Source organism: Cricetulus griseus (genome assembly GCF_003668045.3).
Source record: "Cricetulus griseus strain 17A/GY chromosome 1 unlocalized genomic scaffold, alternate assembly CriGri-PICRH-1.0 chr1_0, whole genome shotgun sequence".
Classification (NCBI taxonomy): domain Eukaryota; kingdom Metazoa; phylum Chordata; class Mammalia; order Rodentia; family Cricetidae; genus Cricetulus; species Cricetulus griseus.
The window spans coordinates 55,378,723-55,397,766 of record NW_023276806.1 but is presented as its reverse complement, the minus strand read 5'-3'; the positions used below and the strand labels follow the sequence as shown (position 1 = coordinate 55,397,766).

The window sequence follows — 19,044 nt, the reverse complement described above, 5'->3', positions numbered from 1 at the left end:
CTAAGCACACAGGGAGGACTCCTTCCTGGCAGTCACTCTATGGGCTTTCAGCAGCCTTTGCCCCGAGTCGTCTAATCCCAGGGTCTTCTGCTTGTTTCAACCCAGTTTCCATGTTGGTTTGAGACAGCTTTTGTTGAAGATGACTTGCTTGCAAGCATCGGTCAGCAAAGAGCCCAAGCAGGAGATGGACTTAAGATGTCCCATCCCCCACTCCAATCTTGACGTTCTGGTGGGAGCAACAGGAAGGTATGCGCCATTTGCTTCCCTATACTCGTTTCAGAGCAGTACATAAACATAATCGATGGATTAAGGCTTCTCAGAAAAACACACATCATCTAGCAGATGATGGGCACCGTTTGTACCCAGAGATGAGAGCAACTTGACTGGGAGTGGCAATGACAGCCAGAGGAGCAGGCAGTTAACAGCCCTGCTTAGGTCTCAAGGCCCTTGAAAGCAGTAAGGGCTCCTCCCACCCGATTGACCCTGAAGCACATGGAACCTTTCATCTCTTCCGCAAGGCCTTCTGGCATGGAACCACTTCCTGGACGGCTGCTGCTAATTTAGAGAGGACTCTATAGACTGAGCACCAGTGCACACAGGCCAGACAGTCATGCAGGCTTTCCCACCTAGACAAACTGGGTCTGAGGCTCTTGGAGCTATGCTGGATTTGGCAAGCAAGCAGGAAGGCCCAAGGGACTGAGATTTGCATAGGTCTAAGCTAACTGAGGTCAAGAAATCACTCAGGTGAAGTGTTTCCCATTAAGAAGCTAAGAACCAAGTACAGGTGGCGCTGTGGCTACAGTAACCAGGCAGTGCCCAGGAAAAGGGGTCAGGAAAGGTCATGCATCTGAAGAAGAGAAAGTTTCCTCTTGGCCCCTGGCTCTCAGATGTGGGTGTCCGTCACCTGGGGAGCTTATTAAACCATGCTGCTGACAACCTTGTCAGGGCTGGGCTGCCTTTCCTAACAAGCCCCAGGAGATGCCTCTGAGCTGATGGCCTGGGGATCAACACATGGAAACACAGCTGATCACTCACAACCACTGTACCCAAGAAGCATCGAGGACACAAGGCAAATTCCGTTATAATAGCCATCTTTATTTGTAAAAATCCAGATATAAAACGTAATCTTTCAGTCTTTCCAGGTTTTCCTTTTTTACAAAAACAAAAAGGCACATATAAACCTTCCCCGCTGTCGTTCCTGTACAGGGTGTTTTCAGGCAGCCCTCCCCCCGCCCCCCGTTACAGCTACATGCTTCATTCCAGGACGTCTGGCTCCCCACATGCTTTGGTGCTTTCCTACCAGGGTAGAGTTCCGAGCTCCAAGACTTGAAGTACACAAAGAGGGGGTGGGGGTGGGTGCAGTGTGTGGCACGATGCTCCACGGCGTGCAGGGCAGTGGGCTAGTAGTAGGTTTCCTTCTCCACCCAGCCTGAGAGAGAGGGAGAGAGGGACACATATATCCAGGTCTTTTGGGAAAAACCAGGACAGTGACTCCCGAAGGATAGATAACTCGTGTGTGTGTGTGTGTGTGTGTGTGTGTGTGTGTGTGTGTGTGTGTGTGTGTGTGTGTGTCTGAGTGTGTGCATATGTGTACCTGAAACCTCAGTTGTAGCTAATTAGCTCTCTCCAGGACTACTGTGTTATTATTAGGTTTTATCAAGTTTTTTTTTTTGTTTTGTTTTGTTTTGTTTTGACATTACGTTTGGTTTGTACTTTTTAAGGTCTTGATCTGTATTGCCCTTAATTCAATTCTCTGTGTGGAAGATATGGCTGTAACAGGACTCGGAAGTGAGCCTGGACTCTCACTTACCGCCAGGGCGTCGCCTGATGATGAGCTTTCGAACTTCATCATACACGAAGATGAGGAGGGAGTAGGGGAAGGCACAGAACCACCAAGTAGGTCTGGAAACAGAATAAGTTACCAGGTTAGACACACATGAGCCAGTTCAAAGGAAGACAGAGAGAGTGCACGTCTCCAGAATGATGAGGAAACCAGCAGCTGACTTGTCTGCCTCAGCTCTGGGGTCATTCACAGGCTCCCCTCCACCGCCAGGCCTGGAGCTGCAGAAGCCAGCCTGCATTTCATGAAGGAAACCGGTTAAGAATCGGGCTGAGCTGATTGTATTTTCTGCTGACAATCTGGAAGTAGCTGAACATTTTCTTTCTTCTTTTCCGTAAGTGCTTAAGCTCCCAAGTGCATTCGTCTCCCGCCTTGGCATTTGCAGACAAAGAACTGCCAGTGTGGGTCAAAGCCAGTTTATTCAGACCCTAAACTTGGTCTCTGGCCCCGGAATGTGGGAGGACCAGCTGTGTGTTCTGAGTTCCCAGATCTGGGGAATAGGAGAAATACAGCCCTGACAGATGAGAAAGGTCTTCAGGGGGCCTGGTGAGGCTGCCACAGGCTCTGGGCAGCCTCCTGCAGGCACCAGGCTTCCTTGACTACGGGCTCCTGGGTAAACAAAGGAGGAAGGATGGCCCTGCCAGCTTTGCAGTCCCCGCCCTTCCTATATGCCATAAACAGCAGTGGAAAGGTGACCTCATGGCCTCAGCCAGAGGAACAGAAGCACCGACCAAATTGAGGAGGAGCTATCAGGAACAACTCAGGTCACAAAATGTCCAAAGTGCCTGGAAAGTGGCAAAGTCCTGAGGCTCTACTCTTTCTCACTGGGACTTTCCAGCTAGCTGTTTAGAAGCCTGTGACCTCTTCTACCCTCCTCCTATTCAACAAGGCTCAGGTCAATATAATCCAAGTTGGACATTTCTTACATCTGATGCTCTGAAGGGTACTATGGAACCCAATACAAAAAGACACTGTGACCAAAGCCATAAAGATTATTATCTGGAGAGCAGAAATAGCAAGCCAACAAAGAGATATGAAAGCCCGGGACCAGGAGGGCAAGACCACATGGAGATAAGCTCCAAGGACTTCAGCCCCAAAGTACTATTGGGTTTAATGGGTTGGGAGGGAAACATGCTTACCAAAGACAGAGGCAGAGAGGGCAATAGTGAACTGGTCTACCATGGGCTTGGACAGGCTGTGAGACACACCCTGGATGCCAGTCCCACCTTGTATCATAGACTATGCCTATACACACTTGATGTGGCCAAAGGGTATTGATTCAAAGATGAGATCAGGGGAGGGAAGTGCTGGCAAGAGGCCAGTATGAGAGATGGTCCAGATGAGTCTAAGCAATGTCCGGGGTGGATGGAATTCAAGAGACTGATGTTCTCAAAGGATCTTGTGTTGGAAGAGTGCCATGCTCTAGAGCTCAACATGTTTAGTCAAGTTGTAGCTGCTCAACCTCAACCAGTTACTGGACAGCAGTGAACACATGTGGAAGTTTCCACTGGCTGCCAGACACCATGGTGAACTCCATGTATAAAAACTGAGGCCTAAGAGAAGTACAAAGTCATTCTCTGCATTGAAGCGTGGTCTGCTTCTCAACACAGAAGAACCTGGTGATCTGCTTTCTAAATTTCTCAGCTCCTCCTATGACTGACTGTGAGGTCAAGGGAACCCCTAGATCCTCTCCAAACTCCTGTGGAGTCTCCAAACAGGTACAGAGGTGACATGTGACTGGGGCAAGCAAACAGACTCAGGCTTCAGTCTTCAAAGTACAGAATAGCTCTAAGTGGCTGGACTGTGACAGCAGAGGACCAGGGGGCACAACAGTTTGCTGTTGAGCAACTTCAAGGAACCAGAGCTTATCCAGTCTCACCTTGGGCCAAATCCTTGGCCCGAACAGGTCTTGATTTGCCGGTCTGCTTTACTGGCACGTCTGGCTTTCTTACCTTCCAGTGCAGAGGAATTCTTACACACCACCCCCAGAAGCCCAGCAAGAGCAGGCACTCACACATGTCATGAGGGGAAAAGCCACACAAACTATGTCCACACCTTTTGGAATGCAAGAGGCCCAACTTACTTGAGGGGATACATCCTAAGGGCGGCACCCATCCCAGGGCAGTAGGACAGGAAAGCAGCGAGGGCCGTCTCTTCAAAGAGGCCAAATATTAAGATCTTGTTCCTAAAATTAAAGGGAGACCAAAGTTTACAAGTTGCAAATGCAGATTCTCTTCTACTGCTTTGTGTGGTGTGTGACTGCAGATCAGCACCTAAGCATGAGGTGTCAGCAAGATCTGAGGGGCAGGATGGGGAAAGGCTGAGCATTCTACTCTGTGGGTGTGTCCAGCATTTTGCCATCACAACATCTTGTCATCTACAAAGCACAGGCTGGAGAACTGCAGGTTGTATGGAGGACTAGGAAGAAGACAAACCTAAACAAAAAACCTTTAAATAAGCTTAAAACTTTGGGGGTTGGGCTCTATTCACAGGCATCTTGAATTCAATGCAGGCTGGACATGCCTGGTGGAGAGTCCAGGAACTCGGGCATGGGTGTCAGATACTCAGTTTATTGTGAAGGTTCGTTTAAAAATTGCCAGGACCTTTCTGTGCCTTTCAGAACTTACTTCATGCCCTGCTGGAAGACAGAATTCCTTCTGGTCTTGCAGATGACCAAGTCAGCCCATTGCACCACCACAATACTGACAAAGAACGCTGTATGGCAGGTGAACTCCACAATCTTCCTCTGCTCGTAGGTCTGAAAGATGAAGCAGGCACCTCAGCCCTGGCTCTTCCCCAACACAGCCAGTGGCAGTGCTGCCAGTCCTCAGGGTTGGAGGAGCTCTGGCTTCCATCCCAGTAAACTTACCCACTGCTGCCCATAGCTGTCTTCCACATCATTGATCCAGCGGTCATCCCAGGTCTCACGGATGCCCAACAGGTGAAAGGGGAGGAAACCGTTCTCAGCCAGAATCACAAAGTAGGTGAAGAAGCCCCCTAGGGCCTGGATCATACCTATGTTAGGAAAACCACCTGAGTGCTGGCCCTCACTCAATCCCTTACTCCACACCCTTCACCCCACCACCCCAGAGCATTGAGGGCGGGAGTGGGAGTTGGTTCCCTGGATCACTGACTGATGAAGGCACAGAAGACATGCCAGCCACTGTCTTTTGTGGGTGAGGGCTGGGAGGGAGCATGTGCACACACTAGGCTCAAGGCCCCTCTGCTCTGAGAGTCGGAAGACATCTTAAAACACTTGCTTCTCACGCCATCAGCTGTATTAGTCAGGGCACAAGCCTTACAAGAGGTCAGCTTTCCTACCTTTCAATCTAAATAATCATGACCTCTTTCAGACTTCACACACTATCACATTGCTAGCCTGAGATATCTTATGACCACCCATTTCTCCTATCATCCAATCCAGCCAGGACACCCCAAGTTATCTAGAGCAGAACCATCTTTCTCCCTCAAAACTAGGTCTTCTGCAAAGATGTGAAGCTCTCAGCCAACTGCTCTGTTGCCAGGAGTTATCGAATGGTAGTTGGTTATAATTTCTGTAAGATGATAATCTACATAATCTCGCCCAGGTGTTCACAAACTGCTAATGAGATCAAGTTACTCATGGTAGCTTTCTCTACATTCTCTTGAAGGAGAAAGGCATTAAAATTAGGAATTTGGATTTCCTATCTCTTAGATCTCCTGTTGGCTGGTCACTCCAGTGGGAGATGAGGGTTGGGGAGAACCATCATTTGGAGAGGACCCACTGAGCAAACTTTTAATGTCAAACTCTCCATCCCAGTGAGACAGAGGAATGTGACCCAGCCTCACCCCCAGGGAAAGCTGCCTGAGTTGACAAGTGCAGATCCAGGAACCTGATATTCCACAGGGCTCCATGAAGGCTGTTCCCAGTGCTTAAGCAACTACAGTTTTCCCAGAAGGCAAGTCAGACAGCCAAGGAGTTCTCCATAGCAGAGACTCCAGGGTGGTCCCCATCTCCCTCGACTGCACATTTAGAATTAAACTCAGGGTCTGACTCTGTGGCTGCACTGCCTTTTCCCTGTCACAGCCTATCCCAGACAGAATATCCCTTCAGGCCTTTCCTGGTGCCTGCTCCACACAGGGACAAGGCTCACCGATCTGTCCATAGGCCATGCTGATCAGGCGCTCATTCACAAGTTTGTCGGTTTTGGGATTTCTGGGCTGTCTCTTCATGATGTCACTCTCAGCCTGTTCATAGGCCAGGGAGATGGCGGGAACCTAAGGAAGGTGAGGAGGGACAGAAGTGGGCATTATAAACTTTTTATTACAAAATTCTTGCTCCCTCTTAAAATATACTTTATTTGTGTGTGTGTGTGTGTGTGTGTGTGTGTGTGTGTGTGTGTGTGTGTTGAGTGGAAGGCCTGGTAGGCACTCTTAACCTGAGCCATCTATCTAGCCCCTTGCCTTTTTTTTTTTTCCTGAATGGTTTTTTGTTGTTTGTTTGTTTGTTATTAAGTACATGGAACAGTATCCGGGAATTCAAGTAAAATTATATAAAAGTGAGAATTCTTTTCTGGTAAGCCAATGTGTACAATTGCTCTGATGACAACTGACACTGAGCCAATGATGCTGAGGCAGGAACAAACCTGGAACATTCACTGAGAATTCTTTTCACACACCAGCCGCACAGCTCCCAGGAACCATGAGAACTGGTAGCAGCATATAGGGACATGTTACCACTACATGTGTGGCCATGACACTCACGTACCATGTCAGTGCCCAAGTCAATGCAGAGGATGGTCACGGTCCCCAGGGGCAGCGGAATGTTTGCAATAATAAATATCAGGAAGGGGGTGATTTCTGGAATGTTACTGGTGAGCGTGTAAGCAATGGATTTCTTCAAGTTATCAAAGATCAGACGACCTAGAAAAGCAAGATGTTCTTATTGTACGGCTGAAGAGACAGGCCAACAAGAAACTGAACTTGAGTGTTGAAGCGCACTCACCGCCTGTTGGGGGAGCCCCTTAAAAGTGCTCACCTTCTTCCACTCCAGTCACAATGGAGGCAAAGTTGTCATCTAGAAGGATCATGTCAGCGGCTTGCTTGGACACATCTGAGCCAACAATCCCCATGGCAACCCCAATATCTGCTTTTTTCAAAGCTGGAGAGTCATTGACACCATCACCCGTGACGGCCACGATGGCACCCTGCCCAGAGAAGGAGATGGGTTAATGAAGCCCCATTTCTTTGCAGGGATGAAATGAAGGGAGAAACCACAGATTATAGATGCCCTTCTCTCTCAGAGGTTCAGCACCGTCTTGGCCTAGTACTCATGCAGACCCCACCACCATGATAAAAGAGAGAAATGACAAGTATATGCTCCCCATGTAACCTGGACTACTCTGAGGAATGACCCTGGTGTGTGGCATTGGGCAAGCCCCATTCCTGCAGGTACAATAGTTAAAAATTAGGGGAGGTTCTCCAGGCAACCTCCACTTCCATTGCAAACCCTAGAACCCCATTCTGCTGTTCTTGGAGACTCCCCTGGGCCTTAGCTCTGGGCTACAGTATGGACCGGCCACATACTATCACTATGCCATGGCTGAGTCACTCTGCCTATGCCTGGAACTCCCTACCACACAGACACAAAGAGTCTGTTCTCTCCACTTCTGCTGTGTTCTCACCATACCTCAGGGCCTAATGCCCTGGCCCACTGACCAGCCTCTGGCCCTTGCAGCCCACTGACCTGCCTCTGGCAGCCCTCCACAATAATGAGCTTCTGCTGAGGAGAGGTCCTGGCGAACACAATCTCTGTGTGGTACCGCAAAATGTCATCGAGCTCCTCAGAGGTCATGTCCTTCAAGTCACTGCCATGTACTACACAGGCCTTGGCATCTCTAGAATTGGGATAAGGAAGGTTAGCAAAGGTCACCATCCATTCACCAACACTTCAGAAACAGAATGAGACCCAAAGGACTTCCCCATCACTTAAGAGTTGGTCTCATTCAGTATTTACAGACTGTCACACAGGCCACCCACCCAAGGCTCACAGCCACCTGTGGCAGGCGGGCATGCTGCCTCCTTCTCCCCAACCCTATCAGACAGACTGAAATAACACTGAAACATTTAGAAATGGCAGAGCTGAGAAAAATGTTTCTTAACCCAAATTAGGGTGAGAAAGCCCTAGACCATAACAGAATGAAAACAAAACTAACTTGTCTCCACTATCTGCTTGTTAGTTGTGTGTGTGTGTATGTATGTACATGCGTATGATGTACACACACAGGAATGCATGCCAAGCTACACATGTGGAGGCCAGAGAACAACTTCTACCTGCAAAAGTGTTGCAGGATTCAAAATCAGGTCATGAGGCTTGCATGGCAAGCACCTTGACCCTCTCAGCTACCTCAGTGCCCTTCATTAGTCATGTTTTACGTTAATGCTATCTCCCCTCCTTTGCCTGAGTTATCTGAACAGTTATCCTTTCTCATTTATTTTCTTCCAGTGGACCTGACAACTGATTAGACACTGACAGTCCAGTGGCTAACAGCTTTGGACCAGAAGCTAGTCCGGACTATTGATTATCTGACTTCTCCAGTGCTGGACACTCTGAATACCTCTAAGCCTCTACTTCCAAGTTCTGCATGACTTCACTACAAAAGCACCCAGGACAGCAAGCACCATGTGGGTTAGTGTGACTTTCTGCCTATGAACAACAAGGTTATATTCTAGTAGTGCAAGTGCATTCCCTGCTCCATTAGTGCAAGCCAAGAAACAAATCAGCCCAGAGCCAAGAAGAGACTACATTTAAGCTTTCTGCTGTACCTGGGGTTCACCTGGTTCACTGGAATGTTGAGGCGGGCAGCAATGTCTTCCACAGTTTCATTGCCTTCTGAGATGATACCTACACCCTTGGCAATGGCTTTGGCTGTGATTGGATGGTCTCCTGTGACCATGATGACCTGGAACAGGAAATCAGATAATATGTACCAACTCACCAGAAATTTAAACATGTATTTACCGAAAGAAACCACAGCTAAAACCAATATTCTATGACACAGGATAATATCATATTGCATATATCTTATTTAACAGAAACTAAAAATCCAACTTTAATAAAACCATCATCATCATCAACAACAACAACAAAAAAAAACAAAACAAACAAACAAACAAACAAAAAAACTAAGAAAGAAAGAAAACCTAATCTTGGCAGGACTGTATAGGTAAAGGTGTGTATACTGCAGGTGAGTACTTTCATACTCACATAATTCTGAAGGAGAACAGTTACAGATTTTATTTTAACTGTGTGTATAAGTTTGTGTTGAGGGTTGAGAGACAGCCCAGTGTGGGAATCCTTGGAAGCCAGAGGCATCAGATCCCTGGAGACTGAGACATGGGTGGCTGTGAGCTGCATGATGTGGGGTGCTGGGAGTCAAACTCAGGTTCCATGCAAGAGCAGTAAGAACTCTTAACGGCTAAGCCATGTTCCCAGCCCACGCTCCTACTTGTTTTAACACAGAAAAATATCCTTTAAAAGAAACAAAGTACTGGGAGAATAATTCCTATCAAGCTTCTCAATGAAGTATTTTTATAAGTGTGAAAACAGTGAAAATGACAGAGTAAACAAAACACAACATTGAACCCTCCAGAAAAGACAGAGAACAAGTCAGTGATAACTTGTCTGAAAACACCAGGGACATGCCATTTACTGCATCTCCAAATTTAAACCTTAGTTTTCTTTGCCTTTTTCTTTTACATCATTTGTGTTTCTTTTACCAAAAGTAAGGTGCTTTTCAACCCCAACTTCACATCTGTTCTTTATCCAACATCTTAATAGTGTCTGATCCTTCAGGGCTGCACCCAACGCTTTGGAAACGAGAAACTGATAGGCACTCCCAGAGAAAGTAGCTACCTAGATTTGGGGAAGCATTCACAGGTAGGGAACCACGGCTCTGTGATAGAGTCAATGAAACACTTAGATCCTACCTTAATTCCAGCACTGCGGCATTTGCCCACGGCATCGGGGACAGCAGCTCGAGGAGGGTCAATCATGGAGATGAGACCCACAAAGCAGAGGTTATCCACAGGGAAATTGACTTCATCAGTGTCAAACTGGAAGCCTTCTGGAAACTGTTCATCAGGCAGAAGGAGGTGACAGAAACCTGCAAAGGATGGCAGGGTACCTGTCAGGGTTTCAAGTGCTATAGGCAGTGAGAGACAGCTGTGGCCATCATGACTACTGGGGGTAGGATGCTTAATGTGGAAAAGTCCAGTTTATGAATAACAGAGTCAGTGATAGAAAACAAAAGTGGCTGGAGGACAGAATCCACAAGGAAGAACTATCAAGGGACACGAATATTCAATGTGAGGAACACTGGACCGACAACACTAGTTTTTAGTACCAGCCCATCAGGCTGCTCAGTACCTGTGTAATTGTGTCTAGCTACCTCATCTGGAAAACTGAGGGCATCTCTTCCTATCTAATCATGTATTATTGGGCACCAATGTGGGCATTCATAGGATCTACTTTGAAGATGAATGCAGAACAGACATCCTGATATAACTGTACCATCTGGTTGTATCATTTTAAGACTCAAAGGCATTCCAGACTTTGCCTTCAGTACTGTGTGATGGGCACAATCACCTGCTCAGTGGGAATAGGAGGTGCTATACAGGCTCAAGAAGAATTCAGTCTTCTTACTTGGGCTTAGGGAAATGGAAAAAGCAAAATGACTTCAGAGAGGATGGTTAATCTTTTTTATTTGGGCAGACAAGTGAGAGAAACACTGACTACAGGTTAGTTTTTCAGGAAAGTGTGTGTGACTCAGAGAACTCGACCAAGTGATCAGTTCTCAATTATCCATTAGGAAGAAGCAAATAATGGATTTGTATCCATCAACACACAAAATACTGTAAGTGCCACTTGTCCAGATACATTGGACAGTGGGAAAAATGAACTTCTAAGCCTCAAGAGCTGCCAGGCTAAAACAGACAGGAAGCATCCATGGACCATGCACAGTCATCCCAGGCATTACTTAGGCACACCAACAATTAACAGATTTTAATTAAGCTTACAGACCATGACCATAACAATAAGGTTAGATATTAAAGCCCCCACCCCACTCCCTACCCCAAACTGACCATCACGAGGCCACAGGTGTAAGTCCAGGTCAGCAAATCATCAAGACTCTGCTTCCCAATATAACCAATATGTTTCTACCACTTATTGCTTTAATCAATATAAAGTAGAAAAAAAAGAAAAAAAAAAAAAAAGCAAGATGGCCCCAGAAAGAATTAGAAGACTGTCCAGAGGACACAGAGGTAGGTAATTGCTGTGGCTGTCTATGACAAAGCTGTGCTCAGGAGCCATAGGCAGTCGCTTGCATACCTAGCACACGCTCTCCAAGGCCTCCCAGTTCCAGGTAGGCATTCTGAAAGGCATCTTTCAGCTCATCGTCCAGTGGCTGCTCCTTGCCGTGAAGGAGGATGGAGCTGCAGCGGTCCAGGATCCTTTCTGGGGCGCCCTTCATCACTAGCAGGTGTTTGGGTTCAGACGTGTTTGGGTTCTTGTGAATGGACAACTGTGAAGATTATTTAGGAAGAAACATTAGGAGGCTGCACGTGGCAGTCCAGGGAGAAAAAGCAGGCTCTCCAAACTAGCTAGTTTTTACTGTAAAACAAGCTCAGACCTCCTTTCTGAACCTGTACATATCTCATGATACATGCTGAGTGTGATGGAAGTAAGAACGAGCACTGTGCTGTAGGCCTATGTCCGCATGCATGCTCACAGAGACAATCCTCCTGAACTCTCTGAGAACCGAGGCGCTGATAAGGCTGTGTACACAGACTCTCCCTCCCCTTTCAGGCCCCAACAGCATTCGGAAAGAGGTTTCATTTCTCATGATACTCAAACAAAAGGAGACCTCCCCCCCACTTAAAGGGAGACCCTTGTAGAACCTGAGTGGAGACTGTCTCTTTCTCTAGCTCCTCTCTCCCAGCCCTGTGTGACCACCCCAGATCTACACACCTGGTACTTGTTGGTGGAGTTGAAGGGGATCTCCACTATCTTGGCGTATTTCTCCCTCATCTCCATCACGGAGCCGCAGCAGACCTCAATGCACTTCAAGAGCGCGGACTCAGAGGCATCTCCTGCCACTGCCCGCTGGGAAAAGAGACGTAGTCTGTTAATGCCCTGGAAAAGCTGGTTCACAAGGCATCAGCGGGGGTAAAAAAAGAACTCTGGACACACTCCAATCTTGTCAGTGGTGGAGAAAACAGGTGAGGAGTGATCGAGACCGGGCTGTTCACAGTGCCTCAGGCAAGTCTAAGCTCCTTTCCACCCATGTCAGCTTCAGGTAAAAGGGTGCCTGGAGGCATCGCCAGGACACCCTCCCAACCTACTACGGTCTATTTCTACCTTCCTTAGGCCTGCTCAAAAGCCTCACAGCCAACTCTAATCACAACTGAACACTTCTGGTTCTAAGTCTGAAAAAGGAAAAAACCTACAGCAAACACTTGTACTATCATTCGTTGGCCCTGACTTTAAAGTAAAAGGGCTCAGGGTTCAGGCAGGCAAACCGTGTCAAGGACAAAGCAAAGGGCTCTGAGGTCCTAACCTAATTCAGTTGTGGGGGGAAAAAAATCACCTGGGCTGATGCCATTAGCAGCTCTGCCATTAGTAGCACAATCAGCTGGTATTTTAGTCATTGTCTCCACTTTGGGGACACACACCTGTGTTTTCCATGATCTGCTTACTTACATTGTCACACAACTATCTTGACCTACTAAGCAATTCTACCTGAAAACAACTTCTATACAGGGGAACCTTTTAGAACTCTGACATGAAAGCCTGGACACTCAGGTGAGCAAATGAATGCTCACAGGGACAGCAACCCTGTTAAAGAAGGGTGGTGGTGACGATCATTTTAAGAAAAGAAAAAAGAAAAGCCAACTATTGAACAGACTGAAGCTACTTCCAGGAACCTTCTTAGGGAGGGGGTAGTAATGCTATTGACACAGCTCAGTTACCCATGTACTTCAAACATCTCTTGATAATCTACCTAGGTTTTTTTTTTTCTTTTTTCTTTTCTTTTTTTTTTTTTTTTAAGTCAGGAGAGATAGAAAATGCCCACTCTGAGGTAAGGCAAAGCACAAAGCAGCCATCTTGGGTGTGACTCCCAAGACAAACAGTATCACTTTTAAATCAATGTCAGGCCCACACCAAGCAAACTGCCTTCAAAGGCTAAACAAAGCCTAGCCTCGCAAGAGACGCCACCTCAGTTACATCCGAGCCGTACTCCCTTTGCCAACTGGGTTTATACAGAGAACTCCCACAGGCAAGTAGCTTCACAGAGGACAGATGGAACCCAGGGAGCCTCATACAGCTAGCTCCCTGACATCTGTAGCCCACAGTCCTGAGATTGCACTGTCAGCTGAGCGGCACAGCCCATTCCCAGCCTTTTAAACTTGGTGAGTATTTCAGGAGGCAGAGCCTGTGCTTGATCTTATTTTCGCATCATTAGTAAGCAAGCTAAGAATGAGTAAGATAAGGGAAGTAGCTGAGCTATTTTAAGCACATAAATGGCTTAAGGGATTTACTGGAATCTGGTGTATCTGAACCTGCAAACACAATTAGAGTCACTAAAGCAATCTCACTGCCCCCTTGGTTAGGTGCTCTCATACGAACAGGGGCAAAATTGGTCTGCTTAGATTTTCCACCCAGAAACACTCTCTCTTCTCAGCCAGATTTTTTACTTTCCCTTCTCCTTCTCACCAATCAATGTGGATTGTGGCCACTGAAAGCATATCAGAGCACCAGGCAACACCATCTTTGCTATATGGAGCAAAGACTCCTACACAATGATCTCAAGCAATCTGCAGTGAAGTTGCTTTCCTACACACAAAGGCAAGGTGCTGTTTAGAAAGAATGGGTGGCAGTTCTTACATGGTGACTGTACCCTTACCCCTCACCCCCACTCCCACCCCAAACAAGCAAGCACACCTGTGGGGTATACCTTAAGAATAGGCAGGTTTTCTTGGTTTGCCTGAAACACAGCCCTGTTACAGAGACCAGCAATTCTGGACAGAGCGAACCATGTGGCTGACGTCTTGTCAAAGGAGACACCTGATGGAAGCCAAGAAAACATGACAGGAAAATGATGTGCTGACTTTTTAAAAATCAGTAATTTACACGTGTATGTTTCTCTGTGTGTGCATCTGCAGGATTTTATGTGTTCCATGAGCATGCAAGTGCTTGGATAGGTGAGAGGCATCAATCCCCAAGAACAGGGGTTACAGGAGTTGTGAGTTGCCTGGACATAAGTTCTGGGAATCAAACCCAGGTCCTCTGTAAGATCAGCAAGCACTCTTAACTGAACTATCTTTCTAGCCCTCAAGACTTAACGTTGAATGCAGTTCCATTTATAAGTTTTATTAAAGCTCCACAAAAATCCAAAACAATACATCTTACTTCCTAATTAAACACATTAGCTTGTAGTGGTTCTCAATTATATGCATAGGGCAAATTAATTTTTCTGCACGCACGCACGCATGCACGCACGCACGTACACTACCCAACAATAAATAACAAACTAAAAAACAAAACACTGTGGTGAGCTTAAAAAAAGAAAGCAAGTGGGCTGGCTCAGAAGGTAAAGTCTTTGGCTGCTTGCATGATAAGGTGTGAACTGGATCCTTGGAACCTGTATGACAGGAGAGAAAAGACTCCTGAAAGCTGCCCTCTGACCTCCACATGTGTGCAACAGCACACCCGTGCCCATACTTGCACAAAATATATATAGCAAGGCAAGCAGGTGCTGCAGTGTGAGGGGCCCAGTCTTACCACTCTGATTCTCCGTGGTGTCAGCTTCATGGATTTGATTGTCAAACCACATGTGGGCCACTGTCATCCGGTTCTGAGTCAGAGTTCCAGTTTTGTCTGAGCAGATGGTAGACGTGGACCCCAAGGTCTCCACAGCTTCCAAGTTCTTGACCAGGCAGTTCTTCCTTGCCATGCGCTTGGCAGTGAGCGTCAGGCATACCTACAGATAGGGCAGGAAAGAGAAGACACCACTCAGCCAGGCTGGAGTGCTACACAACTCCACCACATCCTAATGTGGGAGAAATTTCTCCAACCTTCTCCTGAAGTCGTAATGGTAAAACTTCATGAAGACGGTGGAGACTTTCTCTCACCCCCAAAAACAACAATGTAATAAAAATAACAGAATTTATCAAGTCAATCCTCCATATGGACCTCCGAGTTATTATTTTCCTACACTGTCCTGAGCTGGACTACATGATAATGTAAGAACATAATGTTACGTTTTGGGGTTTCTGATAAACCTAGGCTGATGTTTTCTCTGTGTGATGTGGAACCAAAGACTACACAGACAAATACATAACATAGAAGTTGGAAACTATGGCGGAGCCCTGCACCCACCCAAGCTGAGCTGAGTGATGGTGACTGCTGCTGTCTCAGGCATCTTACCGTGACAGTGGCCAGCAAACCTTCTGGCACGTTGGCCACGATGATACCAATGAGGAAAATGACAGCCTCTAGCCAGGTGTACTCAAGGATCAGGGAAAGGATGAAGAAAGAGACCCCCAGGAACACGGCCACGCCCGTGATGAGGTGGATGAAATGTTCGATTTCCTCAGCAATGGGTGTCTGGCCCCCTTCCAGCCCAGAAGCAAGGGTGGCGATTCTGCCCATCACGGTTCGATCCCCAGTGTACACAACGATGCCACGCGCAGTTCCTTGAGAGGAGGAGAGGGGGAACTGTGTCAGCCAGAGGGCAGGTTTCAAAAAGAAACAGAATACACACGTATAGACTTCTGTCCTTTAAAAAGGCCCAGCTCTCTGGGTAACTTGCTGTCTGTCTTAAAGCAGAGTCCTAGGTGAAGGGATTGCTACACACGCCAGGAGAGCAGAGGCCACTGGCCTGCTGCTCTTAAAACAGACACTGTGGGGGAGAAGGGAAGGCTTCTTGGGCTTTCCTGGTGGCAGAGAAGGAAGCTCTGTGCTCAGAGAAGCTGAGAACAGAGCCAGCAAAAGGAGGAATTGTGCCTATCTTTCCCCCCACCCGTCTCTCAAAATGCCCACCATAAATACTAAATCATGCCAAGGAATGCCTTAAACAGCCTACCTTCCACACAGTTGGTTGAGAAGAAAGCAATGTTCCTCGTCTCCAAGGGGTTCTCGTTGGTGAAATCTGGGGACCGAGTCTGGGGTTCCGACTCACCCGTGAGTGAGGAGTTATCCACCTGTGTGTGAAGAGAGTAAGTGTAGATGGATACCCAGGCTCACCACAGGCTACTGTGAACACCCCAAGCTCACCACGGGTTACTGTGAATGCCCTGGGCTCATAACAGGATACTGTGACCCTCAGTTCACCCTGCCTACTGAGCAGAGCTAGCCAGGAGAGGTCTCCTGACAAACCTACCTTGCAGCCGTTTGCAGATATGATTCTGAGATCAGCAGGGATTCGGTCTCCACCTTTCACCTCTACCAGATCCCCAACTACGACATCTTCTGCATTGATGCTCATCTTCTCGCCATTTCGAATCACAAGCGCTTGCTTTGGAAGGAAGACAGTTGACATCAGTAGATGGATCCCAACAGGGCAACAGTAAAGTTCAAAATAAGAAAACCAAGTTACCAGTGAACTTATCCCAAGTTACCTGAGCCTACAGCAAAGATATCATTCATTATACAAAACACTGCAGCTACAACAGTTACCCTAGAGCCATTCCCACTAGCTATTACTCAGACATCACTTCACACTTGGAATATCTTAACTTCATATTAACTTATGTTGTGACAGCTGTCAATCTCTCAAAAAGGAAGGACAAGGCAGCAGGTACCTGAGGGACCATGTTTTTGAAGGATTCCATGATCTTGGAACTTTTTGCTTCTTGATAATAGGAGAAACAGCCAGTTATGATTACCACAGCTGACAGCACCACACCGAGGTACAGCTGGAAGGCAACAGACAAGGCTTGTTAGGCCCCACAACTTTCAGCACAGCAGTGGGAACAGTCAGTATTCCAGACGGAAAAAAAGCAGATCTGGAGAATTCATGGCTACAGAAATAGGGAACTCAGACCTTCAAGTTTACCTCTCTGGAGCCTGTAGACTTCTGTGCATGTGTGTGTGTGTGTGTGTGTGTGTGTGTGTGTGATATGAAATTAATTACAGACTCCTGGCCACTAACTTGATGAGGCTTTTGCAAATATTCTAGGTGAATCTATTTCTCCTAATTTATTTATTAAAACAATGCTTTCCCAGAATTTCTGACAAGCAAACTTTTCTAGGCTAGTATAATATACCTAAGTGAAGAGCTGAGCTCTGCCATCTAGGAGTGGCAGCCACTGCCACTAGCACTCTAAAGCACCCAGAGTGGAAGAAGGGTAAGTGTGAACAGGGAACACAAGACAGGTTTAGGAGGTGACTACACAACTCACGTCATCATTTGGTGGTTCCTCTTCTGTAGCACTTCGGATGCCATAAGCCAAGAAACAAAGAATGGCTCCAATCCACAGCAACATGGAGAAGCCCCCAAACAGTTGCCTACAGAATTTGACCCATTCAGGAGTAGTGGGAGGGGGTGTGAGGGCGTTGGGGCCATCCCGGGCCAGGATCTCAGCAGCCCTTGCAGGGGTTAAGCCCTGAGGAATAGAGAGGCATACATCAGACAGACCCCACCAATATGTATAAGCCATCATGCTCTACTAATAACAAGAAGTCCACAGGAGGATTAGGTAAGAAACAGGCTCTCAGCTGCAGACTCAGGTGAAGCCTGGCTGCCTACCCTCCTCGCCCCCAAAGTAAGCAAGAGATTCCAGCAGACAAACAAAACCCATTCCCTTAGGAACCTGTAATACCCTAAGACCTCATTTAAAACTCTTTAAAAGGAACTAAGGAAAATCTAAATCAGGTTGGTTCCCCTCCCCCCCAAGTTTTAGATCCAAAAGTTATCAATTTTAACCAACTGATTCGTTTTTGCAAGTTAGGAGCTTTTTCTTTGCATTGATCCTATGGGGGAAGGGAAAACCTACACACAGGAGAGCAGGAAATAATTTTCTGCAGGAATCTAAGCTCTTACTGAGTTAACAGCTAAGTTGTAACTACAGAGCTTCATTCTCACAATGGTAATAAAAACACTGGCCTGGCAGGGAAGGGCTCGCTCACATACTTCAGCTAACTCCTGGGAAACCTGTCAGTTTAACAGCGCTCACTGGAAAGGCCACTGCACAGCAGCCTGTATGGTCTAATGGGCCTTAAAACCTGTCTCAGCGGCAGACACAAGACTCACATTAAGAGTACACTATCAAAATACCAGGTTAAAAAAGACAGAACACAACTGTCTAAAGTGTCTGTTGATGTGCACTTGGTGTTTGTGTAACATTGGTATCAACTATGAAGTGTGAGGAAAGAAAAAAGAAACAGTAAGAGAAAAAGCAAGGAATTACTCAACATCCTCATCTGACTCAAATCCCTGCTGGGCTATTCACTGTTAGGTTAATAAAACAATGACCTAACATTTGAGCCCTATCTACACCCAAGCACTGGGTTGGGGCCTTTAACTAGTCTGCCTAATTTCATGACGATCTCTTATTGGCTACTAACCCAATTTATAAGTAAGGGGAACACAGCACCAGAGTTAACTGATTGAGTCCTAGACAGCCCACTGACATAAGAATATAATAAAAACAAAAAATTATTAATGGGTAAAATGCTTAGGGAATAGATGGCCTGGCCCCACTATTGGCAAGAGGGTCTAAGTAGAGCTGAGGCACCTCTCTTGAGCCCAGGCACAGGTGTTCCAAAGGCTTCAGATTGTTCCCCTGAAACAGTGACATCCATTCAAGTCACTGATTGTGACTATAAGAGCGAGTGCCACCTTTTCTCAGACTGTTTTTCATAGTGTGGTAGAAAACTTAGTCAAAATCCTTTCGATAATAAAGATACAAAGCACATTTTAGGGGGAAGGTATTTTTGAAATTTGTACACATGGAAACATACAACAGGGTGACAAAGTTCTGACACACCACCATGAACCAGGCAAACACAGACGAAGAGGGAAGGAGCCTGGCTCCAATTTGGAACCACCTTCAAAACAGGGTGCTCACAATGCACTGGTTTGCAGCACTAGCAAACCGGAATGCTAATGTCCACTCCCATGAAGTGTCAGGGAAGTGAAGTGCCGGCTTAAAAGCCCAAG

At 46.8% G+C, this 19,044-nt stretch overlaps 1 protein-coding gene across 1 annotated transcript in view; it reads right to left on the bottom strand.

The window, feature by feature from the left end:
- Positions 1-1,074: 1,074 nt before the first annotated feature.
- Atp1a1 (ATPase Na+/K+ transporting subunit alpha 1) overlaps positions 1,075-19,044 on the bottom strand; it is a 28,707-nt gene continuing 10,737 nt past the window's right edge. The window contains exons 4-23 of the mRNA XM_027393803.2: positions 17,285-17,488; positions 16,685-16,798; positions 16,264-16,398; positions 15,967-16,084; positions 15,309-15,577; positions 14,664-14,862; positions 13,837-13,946; positions 11,850-11,984; positions 11,211-11,403; positions 9,809-9,984; positions 8,645-8,781; positions 7,566-7,716; positions 6,858-7,026; positions 6,588-6,742; positions 5,974-6,097; positions 4,710-4,855; positions 4,468-4,598; positions 3,924-4,025; positions 1,811-1,902; positions 1,075-1,429 (exon numbers count right to left, since the gene is read on the bottom strand). Of these exons, the coding sequence (XP_027249604.1) occupies positions 1,401-1,429; positions 1,811-1,902; positions 3,924-4,025; positions 4,468-4,598; positions 4,710-4,855; positions 5,974-6,097; positions 6,588-6,742; positions 6,858-7,026; positions 7,566-7,716; positions 8,645-8,781; positions 9,809-9,984; positions 11,211-11,403; positions 11,850-11,984; positions 13,837-13,946; positions 14,664-14,862; positions 15,309-15,577; positions 15,967-16,084; positions 16,264-16,398; positions 16,685-16,798; positions 17,285-17,488 (2,889 nt within the window). The 3' untranslated portion in view covers positions 1,075-1,400. The remainder of the gene's footprint in view (positions 1,430-1,810; positions 1,903-3,923; positions 4,026-4,467; positions 4,599-4,709; positions 4,856-5,973; positions 6,098-6,587; positions 6,743-6,857; positions 7,027-7,565; positions 7,717-8,644; positions 8,782-9,808; positions 9,985-11,210; positions 11,404-11,849; positions 11,985-13,836; positions 13,947-14,663; positions 14,863-15,308; positions 15,578-15,966; positions 16,085-16,263; positions 16,399-16,684; positions 16,799-17,284; positions 17,489-19,044) is intronic.